Source organism: Spea bombifrons, chromosome 1, assembly GCF_027358695.1.
Source record: "Spea bombifrons isolate aSpeBom1 chromosome 1, aSpeBom1.2.pri, whole genome shotgun sequence".
NCBI classification, from domain to species: Eukaryota; Metazoa; Chordata; class Amphibia; order Anura; family Pelobatidae; genus Spea; species Spea bombifrons.
The window spans coordinates 81,285,031-81,300,696 of NC_071087.1; the positions used below are offsets into that span (position 1 = coordinate 81,285,031).

Below are 15,666 nucleotides of genomic sequence, written 5' to 3' on the forward strand. Positions count from 1 at the left end.
ATCTAAGGATGAACGGGAAGCCTGGATCAAAGGCCAATGTCTTTGTTTACCCCGAACTCTATATCCCCATCTCTAGCTCATGGACCAACACATCAGTCCAAAACTATCATGAAGGAGATTATCGATAAAATCTGGATCGCACCAGGAATCACCCCGATACTAGCACGAACCACCGAATCATGTTTAATTTGTGCACAGTGCAATATCGGAAGAACAGAACCTACTCCATCTAAATGTTTGCCGATTGCCCAATACCCTTTTCAACGGATTCAAATTGATCATATTCAAATGCCAATGTGTCAGACATTTCAGTACGTACTGGTAGTGGTAGATGTGTTTTCCGGCTGGCCAGAGGCCTATCCAGTTCGGAACCAAACCGCACCCACTACCGCAAAGAAACTGATTCAAGAACTCATTTGTCGTTTTGGGGTCCCTGAGGTCATAGAAAGTGACCAGGGACCTGCTTTTACTGCCAATATCACCCAAGTAGTGTGGAAAATTATAGGCTCACATCTTGCTTTCCATACTGCCTACCGACCCCAGAGTAGTGGGAAAGTGGAAAGACAAAACGGCATAATCAAATCAAAGATGTTGAAAATGACACAAGAGACTGGTCTAAATTGGGTACAATGCCTACCCATCGTACTTTTTGCTATCAGACATACGCCAAAGGCGTCACATAAACTTACCCCACATGAGATACTTTTTGGAAGTAGCCCTAGGCTAGGACAGTACTTCCCACAACAGTTGCAAATGAATTATGAAACTATGGCAAAATATGTTATTGCTCTGACTACTCAATTGTCTAACATACATGCCCAAGTTTTCTCTTCTATTCCAGATCCCAACACCCTCGAAGGTACTCATTCTCTATTGCCTGGAGAGTGGGTGGTCGTGAAGAAACACGTCCGATCTACTCTTGAACCGAGATTCGAGGGCCCTTTTCAACTCCTACCTCAATAAAGGTCGAAGGGAAGCCCACCTGGATACACGTCTCGCATTGCAAGAGAGTCAAAGGATACGATCCTCCAGCCGGCAGTGCCTAGAATGTATATCCTTTGCAAGAGAGTGGGCATTCCACTATTGTTTTTATTATTCATTTTCTAACACACACGGGGAAAACCAGCCCAAGCTTCCAGTCATAAGGGGGGTCGAGTAGCCATTACAAGAGATGCAAAGCAATCAGGTCCACCCACCTTTTGGTATAACTCCAGTAGTACCACAGTAGCCACATACTCATTCCAACATTGTCACATTATAGACTGTGTCTCTAAACGCTATGTCAATGAATACACCGGTGTAATGACACAGGACGGGGATGTCACTGATAATTTCGACCCCGGATTTTGTGATATCAAAATACATGATCTGCAACAATGCTAAGGTAGGTGGTAAGTGTCAAAGTAACATCCACGTGAAAGGCAACACACAAGGTTTCCCAGCAGAACATTGCCCAATGCATCACGCTGCCTCCACCGGCTTGTCTTCTTCCCGTAGTGCATCCTGTTGCCATGTCTTATAATGTCAGAAGAGCCAGAAATCCCAATTAAGGTTCAGTCCACCCAGTTCCGTAAAAAGCGCAGTAACTCAAAAACCCCTGAGGGGAGCTTTGACCCCCATGTGTATATAGATGCGATAGGAGTCCCTAGGGGGGTCCCAGATGAATATAAAGCCCGAGATTAAGTAGCCGCTGGTTTTGAGTCTATTTTTCCAATGGTTACAATAAATAAAAATGTTGATTGGATTAACTTTATCTATTATAATCAGCAGAGATTTGTCAATTACACCCGAGACGCACTCCAAGGACTATCGAAACAATTGGAGGCAGCAACCCAGATGACTTTCCAGAATCGTATGGCATTAGACATGATCCTAGCGGAAAAGGGCGGGGTCTGTAAAATAATCGGAGAAACTTGCTGTACCTTCATCCCAGATAATACCGGTCCTGACGGGAAAGTCACTGTGGCAATTAAAAAGTTAACTGCTCTAGGAGATGAATTGAAGCGTAATTCGGGAATCGACCATCCATGGGCTGAATGGTTCAGATAGCTTAAAGGATGGAAACAGGGCCTGGTCCAGCTGGCAATTATTTTAATAATTATTGTGATTATTGTTGCTTTTATTCTTTTATGTGTGGTTCCATGTTTTCGGCGTCTGTGTGATAAGATGTTTGCTGTAAACGAAACAACTCCACTGATGCTTATATACGATGATAGCGAGCCAAGCAGTTCTACGCCTTTCTATGAAGCAATGAACCCGAAGGTCACCCCCAACGGTAATCCCCATCCCATTTAGGGACATATAGATCCGAGGGACATGTCCAAGACCTGAAACCGGGATTTTATCCAATAGGGATAATTTGTCGCCACTGCAGGTGAAGAGGATGCGGGATTATGTCCGGTAGGATCTGACAGGTTTAGGGACAGTCAGCCATCATATATTCAAGGGAGGACTGTTATGGAACCAAGTTATGTTTATATATCTCAGCAAGAAACGCTTATAAACTGTAATGAATATAAGCTGGCTCTGACCAGTATAAAGGGTCAAACCTCACGCAAGTATGCGAGAGACGCAAGTAGCAATAGTTTAGGACGTTTAGTACAAGTTACATAAACACGTACTCTATATTTTACTAACCGCAAGATATCCGGCTGGCATTTTGTTCTAGATACCAGGAAATTACCCAAGTATCGCCTGATGTTTGTTTGTAACGGTTTTTCTGTCTATATCCGCATAGTTTTAAGGAATTAACCAATTAAGATGTTTTATGTGTTAAGACGTCCTCCTTTGTTGGACACTTTATAACCTATATCCTGATCGTAATAAAGCAGAGTGATTTTGGACCAGACCCAGACTGTGTTGTGAGTCTTATTTCTCTCTCCGTGCATGTACACTTATAATCATATAATTTGGAGCAGTTCAACAACTGAAGAAAGCTTTATTTGAAAGACATCCAAAACAGTGTGAAAGAGGACAACGGCAACAGGAAATACCGTGTCCATGAAATGGTGTACATGATCTGCAACAATGCTAAGGTAGGTGGTAAGTGTCAAAGTAACATCCACGTGAAAGGCAACACACAAGGTTTCCCAGCAGAACATTGCCCAATGCATCACGCTGCCTCCACCGGCTTGTCTTCTTCCCGTAGTGCATCCTGTTGCCATGTCTTTTTCTGTGTAAGTGGCGCACACGCAACCGGCTATCCATGTTATGTGAAAGAAAACATGATTCATCAGACCAGGCCACCAGCTTCCATTGCTCCGTGGTCTAGTTCTTATGCTCATGTGCCCATTGTAGGCTTTCAGCAGTGGTCAGCATGGGCACCCCGGCTGGTCGCCCATACGCAACAAACTGGGATACACTGTGTGTTCTGACACCTTTCTTTTAGAACCAGCATTAACTTTTTCAGCAATTTGAGCTACAGTAGCTTATTATTATTTATTATTTATTGTTTTATATAGCGCCATCAAATTCTGTAGCGCTGTACAATGGGTGGACAGGACATAACAACTAGTGTGTAACATAACAAATTGACTAACAGAGACAACAGGTGAGGAGGGCCCTGCTCAAACGAGCTTACAATCTAGAGGGATTTAGGGTGTATTACACAATAGGTAAAAGTGTCGTTGTTAGGGATAGACCAGTCATACTAGTAAAAGTATTGCAGGAGAGGGACTAGGAAAGGTGAGCTAAAGGAATATGGGAGGGGATTAATGTGCTATGTTGTAAGCGTCCTTAAAGAAGTGGGTCTTGAGGGATTTTTGGAACGAATAAAGGCACGGAGAAAAACGGATAGGCCGGGGAGGGCATTCCAGAGTATAGGGGCAGCCCTTGAGAAATCTTGTAAGCGTGCAGGAGAGCTAGAAATCAGAAGAGAGAATAGAAGGAGATCATTGGATGGGCGGAGAGACCGGTTAGGAGTGTATTTAGAGATGAGTGAGGAGATGTAGGGAGGGGAGCCGCTGTGAAGGGCTTTGAGGATTTTGAAATGAATCCTGAAGAGCACAGGCAGCCAGTGAAGAGACTGACAGAGGGGAGAGACGTTAGTAAAACGATGTGAGAGAAAGATAAGTCTGGCAGCAGCATTCATGGTGGATTGTAGAGGGGTGAGACGGTTAAGAGGGAGACCAGCTAAGACAGAGTTACAGTAATTAAGATGGGAGATAATCAGGGCATGGAGAAGAGCCTTAGTGGTATGCTGTGTTAGGAAGGGACGGATGCGGGCAATGTTTTAAGATGGAGATGACAGTTGTTAGAGACAGGCTGAACATGGGGTGTGAACGAAAGGTCTGAGTCAAGGGTGACACCAAGACAGCGTGCATGAGTAGACAAGGAGATGATGGCACCATTAACATTGAAGGAGATAGATAGACGAGTTACAGTCGTGTGCCAGGGTTGGAAACGTGAACGTCGTGAGGAGCGAGTAGTAACTGCTGCTACATGCTCAAGAGCAGATGTGAGAGTAGAGTTATAGACAGAGGTAGCATTGTTAGGGCACAACATGTTTGAGATTGGAGAGAGAAGAGAGAGTAAATTGATTGAGAAGTTCTGAAGGTTAATAGATAGGTTAACTGGGATGTTGAAATCCCCAAGGACAACAGAAGGAACATCAGAGGAGAGGAAGAGAGGAAGCCATGGGGAGAAGTGATCAAGAAAGATGTTAGCTGGGCCAGGGGGGCGATATATAACAGCAATGCGTATGGAGATGGGATGAAATAGTTGGATAGCATGGACTTCAATTGAGGAGAAAGAGAGTGATGGGGCAGAGACAAAAGGTTGAAAAGTACAAGTAGGGGAGAGTAGGAAGCCTACTCCTTCACCCTTCCTGTCATCAGGTCTGGGAGTGTGGTATAGGCCACCATAAGAGAGCAGCGAGAGAGGCGGTGTTAGAAGAGGTTAGCCAGGTTTCAGTTAGAGCGAGACGGTGTAAGGAACTTATGTATTGGATTTGATCACACAGACCAACCTTCGCCCCCCACGTGCATCAATGAGCTTTTGTCACCCATGACCTAGTTGCTGGTTTACTGCTTTTTCTTCCTTGGACCACTTTTGATAGCTCTTGATCATACAGACCGGGAAAACCCCACAAGAGCTGTAGTTTTGGTGGTGTTCCCACCCAAACGTCTAACCATCATTATTTTGGCCCTCAAAAAAGTTGCTCAGATCCCATTTTCCTGCTCCTAACGCATCAATTTTTGAGGATGACAATTGCTTGCCTAATAAAGATTATCAGTGTTTTTTACTTCCCCTGTCAGTGGTCATAATGTGTATGGAAATCAGAAGTCTGTAGATACAATGTATTTTCTGGTAAATTCCTAGAAAATTGGATAATAACAAATGAGTAATACAATTTAAATAAGACTGTTACGTATGGGTAATTAAATGGGGCCATAGAGACCATCGGCTTTCTGAGGTGACACAGATTGTAGTCTTCTAATTAAACCCAAGAGAGCTTGGGTGCAAATAGCATAGTACCACCGGGAAACTGTGAGAAGCAATATTAGTGAAGAAAATGAAACAAAGTATCACTTTCATATACATATTCTGTTTAAAGGCTGTCTAAATTCAAATTCTTTAATAGCTGAAACCTACATTTTCCATCATTGGTGTATGTTCCACAACCCATGCAACTTATTTTAAAAAGGAATTTTATGCTTTAACAACGTGTTTTATTATTACTATATTCATATTCCAAGGTGAGATAAATGCATTTGCTGGAAAAAAATGTAAGTAAGGTGAATTTCTTATACTACTATTTTTACTCAAACACCTGTATAAATAATGTAATGAAGAACTGCAAAGCACATGGTATTGCAATGGGAAATTATGTCAGTGGGACAATGTAGTGGCTTATACATTCTCATTTAGTAATCAAAACATTTATTCACACTAAGTTTTCATGTCTAGTAATTACCGTATTTGCTCGATTATAAGACGAGGTTTTTTTCAGAGCAAATGCTCTGAAAAATACCCCTCGTCTTCTAATCGGGGTCTTCTTCTAATCAGACCTCAAATAGAGGGGGGGGATAGGGGGGGAGAGTGTGTGTGTGTGTGTGTGTGTGTGTTAGTTAAATGGGGGTATAGGGTGTGTGTGTGTGTTAAATGGGGGCATAGGGCATTTCTGGAGTGGCGTTAAGGGGGCATTTAATAGAGCACTCTGCCTCCTGAAATGCCTTATACCTCCCTATATGCCACTCTGCCCCATAATATGCCTTTTAACCCCCTAAATGGCAGAGTGGCATATAAGGGTATAAGGCATTTCTGGAGGCAGAGTGCTCTATACAATGCCTTTTAACTCCCTTAATGCCACTCTGCCTCCTGAAATGCCTTATACCTCCCTATATGCCACTCTGCCCCATAATATGCATTTTAACCCCCTAAATGCCAGAATGGGATATAGGGGTATAAGGCATTTCTGGAGGCAGAGTGGCACATAGGGGGTGAAAAAAGGCATACCATGGGGCACAGTGGCATATAGAGGGTTAAAAGGCATATCATGGGCCACAGTGCCATATTGGAGTGGCAAGCCTGGGGGCAGATGTGCGTAACTGGGGGACAGGTTGGAAAATACAAGAAATAAAAACAAAAAAAAATCTTTTTCTCAATCATAGTTTTTATTAAAAAAAATAGTTTACATGAATTAACATTTACCGGTAAAACTTTTTTCCTTTGGGGTCGTCTTATATTCAGGCTTTTTCTTTTTTCCTAAGTTAATATTCAGATTTTGGGGGGTCGTCTTATAATCAGGGTCGTCTTATAATCGAGCAAATACGGTATATTGATTTTTAATAGTTTATTTAAAACTGCATGTTTTGCCTTATGATGTGTGGAGTAAGGTATTCTTTAATAGTAAATAATTATTTTTTGTTGCATTTCTTAATTTCAGAGTTTAAAGTGTGGGCTAAAATTTGGACTCTGGTGGGTGAAAGGCTTTCGCTGTGTTGAAAGTGTGCTTGGAGAGGTCACAGCTACAGATGCCAGGACCCTACTCATCTAGGTTGTATGATAACCCAGTCTACAGACTTCCAGGGTTTTCATTGTCCACTCAGAAAATTTGATGACATGGTTTAAGGCAGCTGTTTATACATAAGGGGCCCAGAAGGACATTATATTGACTATTAAAGAGAAAGAGGAATTAAAATTACATTTAAAAACTGTGTAAATCATAGTTTAGCAATATTTAGAAAAAGGATCAGTTATCACATTCTCTGTAGTTCATAATGTGACATGAGTGCTTTGTAAGATTCCTTATTTTTTGTGTTTTATTCCTAAAATGTTTAAGCTCTAACTAAAACATAAATTATCCTGAATGAAGAGCTAATACGACACTTAAGCTGTTTTAAAGAATTTGGGACAAATATTCTTGTGTACTTTTTATTTTATCAAGATATGTAAATTGAAATTGATTTTTCATTAAAATTATCTCCTTTTTTTCACTCTCTCCTCACAGACAATGAGCAATTACAATAAGACTATAGTGACAGAATTTATCATCATTGGTTTTAAGAACCTTCATCAGGTCAGAACATTACTGTTTATTTTCCTGCTTCTTACCTACATTGCGATTTTCATTGGGAATTTCTTTATTGTTACTTTGGTGCCATTTTTTACCCACCTCCATACTCCCATGTACTTCTTTCTGGGTAACCTTTCCTTATCAGATATTTTGATAACAACAAATCTCATACCCAACATGCTACACATAATCTGGACAGAAGAAGGTTCCATGCCAATCACTGACTGCATAGTGCAATTCTACATTTTTGGTTCTCTCACAGCTACAGAGTGTTTATTACTAACGGTGATGTCTTATGATCGCTACTTGGCCATATGCAGCCCATTACGTTATTCTTCGATCATGACCATTCCTCATTGTCGTTATCTTATAGTTTTTTCTTGGCTACTTGGATTTACTCCCACTCTACCAGTTGCTATTTGTCTATCAAAGTTGCTGTTCTGTAACCTTAACTCTATTGATCATTTCTTTTGTGACCTTGCCCCATTCCTGGAACTTGCATGCTCAGACATCACATTAGTAAAATTTGTATCCTTTATTTTGTCTTTTCTTGTTACAGTCTTCCCATTTTTTATTATTCTAACATCTTATGCTTTTATAATATACACAATTGTCAGGATGCAGTCGGAGAAAGGACGACAGAAAGCCTTTTCCACATGTAGCTCTCATCTTACTGTGGTTTTCATGTACTATGGAACTTTATTCATTCTGTATGGGGTTCCTTCACAAAAGCATTCGCTAGAAATCAACAAACTACTTTCACTCTTGTACACTATTGTCACACCTTTACTTAATCCTGTTATATATTCGCTAAAAAATAAAGATTTTGCTGAAGCTGCTGAAAAAATGTTTAAAAAAACGTTTAAAAAATAAATACACTTTTACTTTGCATGATGACTGGTTTTGTGTTTTTTCTAATTACACTGCACAGCCAGGTAGTGAACCTAAATGGTTTTATTGGGAGAGACTGGTTGAAAGGTTTATGACCACTGATTTGGTAGACAACCAGGTAAAAGGGTCTTAGGACAGTATACCACCTTAAAATTACCACACTATCTCATAATGTTCCCCAAAAACTGTTCAAATATTGGTATTAAGGATAGTTGTCTTAAATCCAGCAGAACATGCTGGTGATCCCAGCAGTTGCTGGGAAGAATATAATAGTGGAACATCATATATGACCATTCTGTGAACAAACCCATGTTTGTATATCCTCTATTAAAAAAGAATATATATATAATATATATATTCTGTACTGGTACTGCATACTGAACCTCGTGATGTTTGTCCCAGCTTCTTCAGCAGTTAAGGTCTCTTTATAAATGCTTGTATGTTTCAACCTAAATAATAATAAAAAAAATTGCATGGCACTCCCTTCATGAACACAGACAGAACCCTGATCAGTTTATGAGACAGTTGACACTTTTCACCATATTGATTTACTTTGTTATTCCTAATCATACTTCAAACCGCAGCCATTCTAGAGATCTCATGTCTTATGATGCTAAACCGTACATGTCGGCACTGATAAAGATGACTTTGCTGGTGAAGGCAAAGAAGTGGTGAGACTTAGATTGAGAGGTAAGTAAAACACACTGTAGCAAAGAGTGACTGGAGAAGTGCCACTATATATCAGAGTATTGTGTAGGAAGTGCATCTGTTATGCCTATGCACTACCCCTCTAAGTACATCATTTAATATTGTTACTCACAGGGCTATATGTCACATCCAATGCATACCTATGGAACCTTTCCAAACCAACATTTGAAAAGCTGTTATGTGTACATGTAATATTCTGGCATAGGCTGTTATCCCTTGCATCATTAGGCATAAAAACGACCTCACCCCTCCCATAACCTTAAATATTTATTTCTCAATATGTGTACAAAATTAACCTTTATGCAAGTGTCTAGCCTACCAGTTAGGAAATCTATCCCTGCTAATACATCAAAACATTCTACAAAATATAAGTTAATCCAAGACCTATTATCCCAAGAAGGTCTCCAGTCTCAGGTGTGTAATACAATAGTTAAGAAAGCAGAAAAGACTTCCTCATTGGTATTTTGAGCCATAACCTCTCTAACTCCAGTATGTTGGGTGATTTTATTAAACATACATGAAAATGTTAACCACCTACCTAGAATTTTGAGAGGCCACTTTAGGTGTAGCCAAACTGTACTTGTTTGCCATGAGTGTCTCCAGGTAAACATTTCAAATGCAAGTATGTAAACACACACCTAGCTAAATACCTTATATGTCTAGTCTTTACTAACATGTACATTATAAGGGGTAGCTATTTGTGGGCCACTAAAAAGCCTCAATCTGACTCACATTCCAACTCTCATAGGTCTGTAACTGCTGTTACTTAAAATGGGGTAAGCACCCTTCCCCTTTTAAATGCTGATTGGCTTGAGTGAAAAAGTAATGAAAATTTTGCAGATTGTTGGACCATCATTCACAGCCATAACCATCAACCATCCCTCTTTTTTGGGCTACTTTTAATGGAGGCTGTGGTATCTTTTTGTTGCTACTAGACTCGTGCATCATCAATTTGTAAGAATGTCTAGAAACAAGGAGGTTATCCCGGCCTGGTGTATTTGTTCGACAATAGGGTGGAGCCTCAGCGGACAGCCTCTCCCTCATTTCTTCAATCAGAGGAGAGGTTGTGTGCTGAGACTCCTCCCTATTAAAGAAGTGGCCAGGAGTAGCCGAGAGCCGGGAGAAGAAGAAACAGAAGAACAAGAAGGGGAGCGATTATTGGAGAGGATAGGGAGACATTGAGAGCGTGAGCGAGAGTGACAACAAATTTATTTTCCGAATTAAAAAAGCCCTCTGAATTTTGTCTAAACTGAAAGTTCATGAAACCAAATTCATTGCCCTAAAACGGACGGACCAAAGAAGAAACTAAAAATTCTGTTGAATGATAATCACATAACTATAAACAGTAGTTAACAAGCAAAAAAATATTCTTGCAGAAGAAAATTAATAGCTTGCAATATCAAATTGTGATTTTTTAATTTTGTAGATATTAAGTAAGTGCTAGTGTGTGTGTTTAATTTATACTATTATATATACTTATTATTTATACAAATACTTTGGCTTATTAGATGCCACTTTTACTCTGTAATATATAAACCAGCACTACATTTCAAGGGAATCCAAACAATTATTCGAAACCTCATACATGACTGGTAAAGAATATGTTCCTTTTATTTTGATCCTTAGTCCACTGTCATAAAAAGCATTTGTAATGAGGGCTATGCCAACATAAAATCCTCGATAGGTTTATGCTTCACGCGTTTCACACCTTGTGCTTTCTCAAAAGCAGCCTTACAAATGATAGCCCACTCTTTGCATACATATACAGTGAAGGAAAAAATTATTTGATCCCCTGCTGATTTTATACATTTGTCCACTGACAAAGACATGATCAGTCTATAATGTTAATGGTAGGTTTATTTGAACAGCGAGAGACAGAATAACAACAAAACAATCCAGAATAATGCATTTCAAATAAGTTATCAATTTGATTTTACTCAGTGAAATAAGTATTTGACCCCTTTGCAAAACATGACTTGGTGGCAAAACCCTTGTTGGCAATCACAGAGGTCAGACGTTTCTTCTAGTTGGCCACCAGGTTTGCACATATCTCAGGAGGGATTTGTCCCACTCCTATTTGCAGATCTCTCCAAGTCATTATTGTCACCTTCTCACCAAGCTGCCTGGCGATGGTCTTGTAGCCAATTCCAGCCTTGTGTAGGGCTACAATCTTGTCCCTGACATCCTTGGACAGCTCTTTGGTCTTGGCCATGGTGGAGTGTTTGGAATCTGATTGATTGATTGCTTCTGTGGACAGGTGTCTTTTATACAGGTAACAAACTGAGATTAGGAGCACTCCCTTTAAGAGAGTGCTCCTGATCTCAGCTCGTTACCTGTATAAAATACACCTGGATGCGGAGAAGGCCTTTGATAGGCTCCACTGGGGCTACCTCATGGCCACTCTACGTGCGTTTCATCTCCCGGAGGCCTTCATCGCAGCGATTGACCGTTTATATGTTCGTCCTCATGCGAGTGTTCGTGTTGCCGGCTTCCTCTCCCGACCTTTTGACATCTCGAATGGAACTAGACAAGGCTGTCCCCTCTCGCCGTTACTTTTTGCGCTAGCCATGGAGCCTCTGGCTATTGCGGTGCGATCGTCTCCGGATGTCAAGGGTTTTTCGTGCCATTCTGTCGAAACGAAGCTTGCCTTGTATGCTGACGAGGTCCTGCTAACCATCACAGATCCGCTGCGCTCTCTGCCGGCTCTGCATTCTCTCCTCGAGGAGTTTGGCACCGTTTCCTATTATTAAATCAATTGGGGCAAGTCCCAGGCTCTGAATCTTGGTTTCCCTGCGGCGGTGATTGGCCAAATATCGATGACTGGAGATCCGATTACCTTACTTACCTGGGGATTCGTCTCACTAAATCTGTCCATACTTTGGCTAAAGTGAATTACCAACATATCTGGCGAGCGATTAAGGACGATCTCCTTCGCTGGTCCAAATTTGAACTATCATGGACCGGTAGGATTGTCTCCTTCAAGATGAACTCTTTACCGAAGTTACTCTACCTGTTCCGGACGTTGCCGGTTCCTATATCGCCTACCCTCCTCCGTGAAATTCAGTCAACTGTTTCCGCGTTCATCTGGGCCGACAAGAAAGCCCGGCTCTCCATTCGTCTCCTTCAATGACCTAAAATGCTAGGAGGCCTGGGAGTCCCAGATGTTAAGAACTATTATCTGGCTGCTGCCCTCACACAGACTCTCCAGCTGTTCTCTGCTGCGGCGCGTGTGGCGTGGGTTGACCTTGAAAATGCTTTCGCTCGACCGTGGGCCCTGAGGGACTTACTTTGGCTTCCGAAGTCTGTTCGTCCACCGCTGCCACATCTTTTACCGACCTCAAAATTGTCGCTGTCCTTGTGGGACAAATACCGTACCACTCTTGGGTTTCCATCTACCTTATCTGCATATGCGCCCATTACGGTTTTACGCTCCCTACTGCCTCATGTCTCCGTTGACTCATGGCTGCAGGCTGGTGTCCTGACCATTAACCATTTTCTTTCGCGAGGTCATGTCTGCTCTTTCCAGGAATTAAAGGCGGCCTATTCCCTCACCAATAAAGATTTCCTGCAGTTTCTACAATTCCGTCACGTCATTCAGAAATACTGGAAACCCACCCTATCTACGGCCTCCATGCCTCCTGTTGTTAAGCTTTGCCTTCAGGCTCCCGTTGTCCCGCATGCCATCTCCGTCTGCTATGCTGCTTTGCTGGACTGTGCGCCCGATAGTAAGCTTCCGTATATGGAGGCTTGGGAAAAAGAGCTTCAATGTTCCTTTGATGTTCAGGATTGGTATACGGTCTTGGATCAGATTCGTGGTGTGTCCAGAAATGCTACCCATTTTGAAACAGATCGTAAAGTCATATTTCGCTGGTATTATGTCCCTGCCAAGCTCCCCAAGATTTTTCCGTCTACCTCCCCTTTGTGCTGGAGATTGTGTGGCCACAGGGGGACGATGACTCATATATGGTGGGACTGTCCTCAGTTGTCTACTTTTTGGTCTGAGGTTTTCGCACTCATTAATCATTTGCTCCCAGTTTCTATTGTCTCCTCCGTCTCAGTCGCCCTCCTAGACATGCTCCCTTCTGACCTAGATTCACCATGTCGTAAACTCCTCATGCATCTCCTCCTGGCTGCTAAGAGTTGTATTGCTAGGAAGTGGAAGAACCCTACGCCTCCATCCATACGTGAGGTACTCTACTCTGTAGCCACTACCCGTACGTACGAATGTATGGCCCACTCGGCCATGGGTACCTCTCATGTTTTCCAGGCTACTTGGGATAGGTGGGATGATTTCTATCTTACCTCTTTTCGTGGTACCCCTCCTGGTTTTCTGCTCCACGACATGCGTACTCCATGGAGCTTGAAGGCTGTTCGTTCGTTTTAGGCTCTTCTCTCTCTTTTCTTTTTCCTTTCTACTCCCTCCCTTCCCTTCTTTCCTGTTTTCCCCTGTCCCTCCCTTTCATGGACAGGTCATACGAGGTCCTTATTCCGATGCAGCTTGCCACTGACTGTATACTCCTTCCGTGTATATGGCTGCTTTGATGTTTATTGCATTTTCTGTTGCTCCTTTGATCATCGACTATGTATTTGTATTGCGCTACGTTTTCCTAGCTACCTGGCCAGGTTCTGTTTCTCCGCTCGGTGGTACGTTGTACTGTATTGGTCTGATGTTTGCTGATCTCGGTACCGTCTTATCTTTTGTTTTTGTCCATGCATTTTCTTTTGTTTGTTATGAAAAACCAATAAAATTTCAAGTGATAAAATACACCTGGGAGCCAGACATCTTGCCGATTGATAGGGGATCAAATACTTTAAAGTGAGTTGAATACAAATCAATTTATAATTTATTTGAAATGCATTATTCTGGATTGTTTTGCTGTTATTCTGAAGTTCATTACTAATAATGGTATACTAATAATACATTTCAATCAGATGTCCTCTGAATACACTGGCTAATGAATAATTCACTGATTACAAAAAGCGTGAATTTAAACCTAAAGGTTTCTCTGTACCAGTGGCGACTCTAGGAACAATATACAGGGGGCACATAAGATAACACTGTCAAAACTGGGGGGCACTAATAAGTTCCACCACTTAATCATGCCACTGAAGAAAAAAATATATATTGCGACAGGCCTCCCTTTTCCTTGGGATTTTTGTCAAGGATCTTGGTTGTTACCACAGTCTTCTAGGGTAAATGAAGCCCAGGATACATCCAGCTCAGTTTCAATGTTTATTTTACAGGAAGAAACAGCAGCAGTTATAAGCAGCACAGGATAACAGTCTTTGCTTGAGCACTGACTTAGTACAAAACAGCTCCAAACATTCACCTTCCAACAAGTCACAAGTTTCCATCAAAATGGCTTTTCTGAGAGAAACCACTCCTCAGTTCCTCAGCTCTCCCAGCTGGAATAACAATGGCCTTCCCCTCTGAATCAGGCTCAGTTCCTTTTACCCTCTTCCTGCTAATTAATCAACCACAGGTGAGTTGCTACTTAGTCCATACCTGTGGCGCTCCTGTCCAGAATGCAGACTCTGGATTGGATCAATACAGCAATTAGTGCTGTTGGAGCACTGGCCCACCCTGCTCTTCCAGATGCTCCACCCCAGGGACCCTTACCATGTTTTGCAAACTGCCAGTAATGCAGTTTGTAGTCAAACAACATCTTTCCCTGGGACTTTAATTTTACACATAAGGACACACAAAATTGGCCAGAGTAGGGCGTATATACCGCCCATCCACTACTGTACCAGCCTTTCTGTCACAATATATATAAATAAGATGCCAAAATATCAGAGTATTGCAGTATGCAATGATACCTTTTCTATTGGATTAACATAATACTTAAAAGACAAGCTTTCAAAAGTTCTCCTCTTTTCCTCAGGTATTGCTTCAGAGCTAAGAAAAAGAAGAAAACTATGGAAAGCTTTTTACAAATAAATGCAGAGACTGGTTGTTGTGAGCAGAGCTGTAGCTAACAACTTTTGCACCCTTACACAAGACTGTCTTTACACATACCTGCCCTTAAACACACATATACACATACACTGCCCATACACACTGCTTTTTACAAACACCAGCCAATAAACACACATAAACACTGCCATTACACACGACTGCCCAAACACACTGCATTTACACACATGCGCCCATAAACACACATATACACATAAACTGCCCTTAAACATTGCCTTTACACACACCTGTCCATAAACATACATATACAAATACACTGCCTTTTCATATGACTGCCCATACACACTGCCTTTACACACACCTGCCTTTACACACACCAGCTTAAAAACACACATACACTGCCCTTACACACACCAGCTTACAAACACACTCATATTTACACATACACTGCCCTTAGACTCCTTTCTCCCCATCTCTTACCTTTCTCATCTTCCATCCTGTTGTGATACCATGAGGTCTGTCATTTCGGACCTCTGCTATAGTGCTCCCTAACCACTATGCACCGGCTATTGATGCAGAGCGCCAGGATAAGACGTCCCTAATGTTGTGCAGGTTAGAGGGAGATTGTGATCGC

At 41.7% G+C, this 15,666-nt stretch overlaps 1 protein-coding gene across 1 annotated transcript; it reads left to right on the forward strand.

The window, feature by feature from the left end:
* Positions 1–2,166: 2,166 nt before the first annotated feature.
* On the forward strand, positions 2,167–8,389 carry LOC128499641 (olfactory receptor 11A1-like). The gene is made up of 3 exons (XM_053468577.1): positions 2,167–2,275; positions 2,950–3,035; positions 7,451–8,389. Exons 1-3 carry the CDS (start codon positions 2,167–2,169, stop codon positions 8,387–8,389), a joined length of 1,134 nt encoding a protein of 377 aa, XP_053324552.1.
* Positions 8,390–15,666: the final 7,277 nt, after the last annotated feature.

Excerpts from the sequence above, each read along its gene's own strand:
- LOC128499641 (XM_053468577.1), top strand. The coding sequence starts at position 2,167 with ATGTTTGCTGTAAACGAAACAACTCCACTGATGCTTATATACGATGAT. Across the intron at positions 2,276-2,949 it reads CCCGAAGGTCACCCCCAACG|ACATCCAAAACAGTGTGAAA; the intron begins GTAATCCCCATC and ends TTTATTTGAAAG. Across the intron at positions 3,036-7,450 it reads TGATCTGCAACAATGCTAAG|ACAATGAGCAATTACAATAA; the intron begins GTAGGTGGTAAG and ends CTCTCCTCACAG.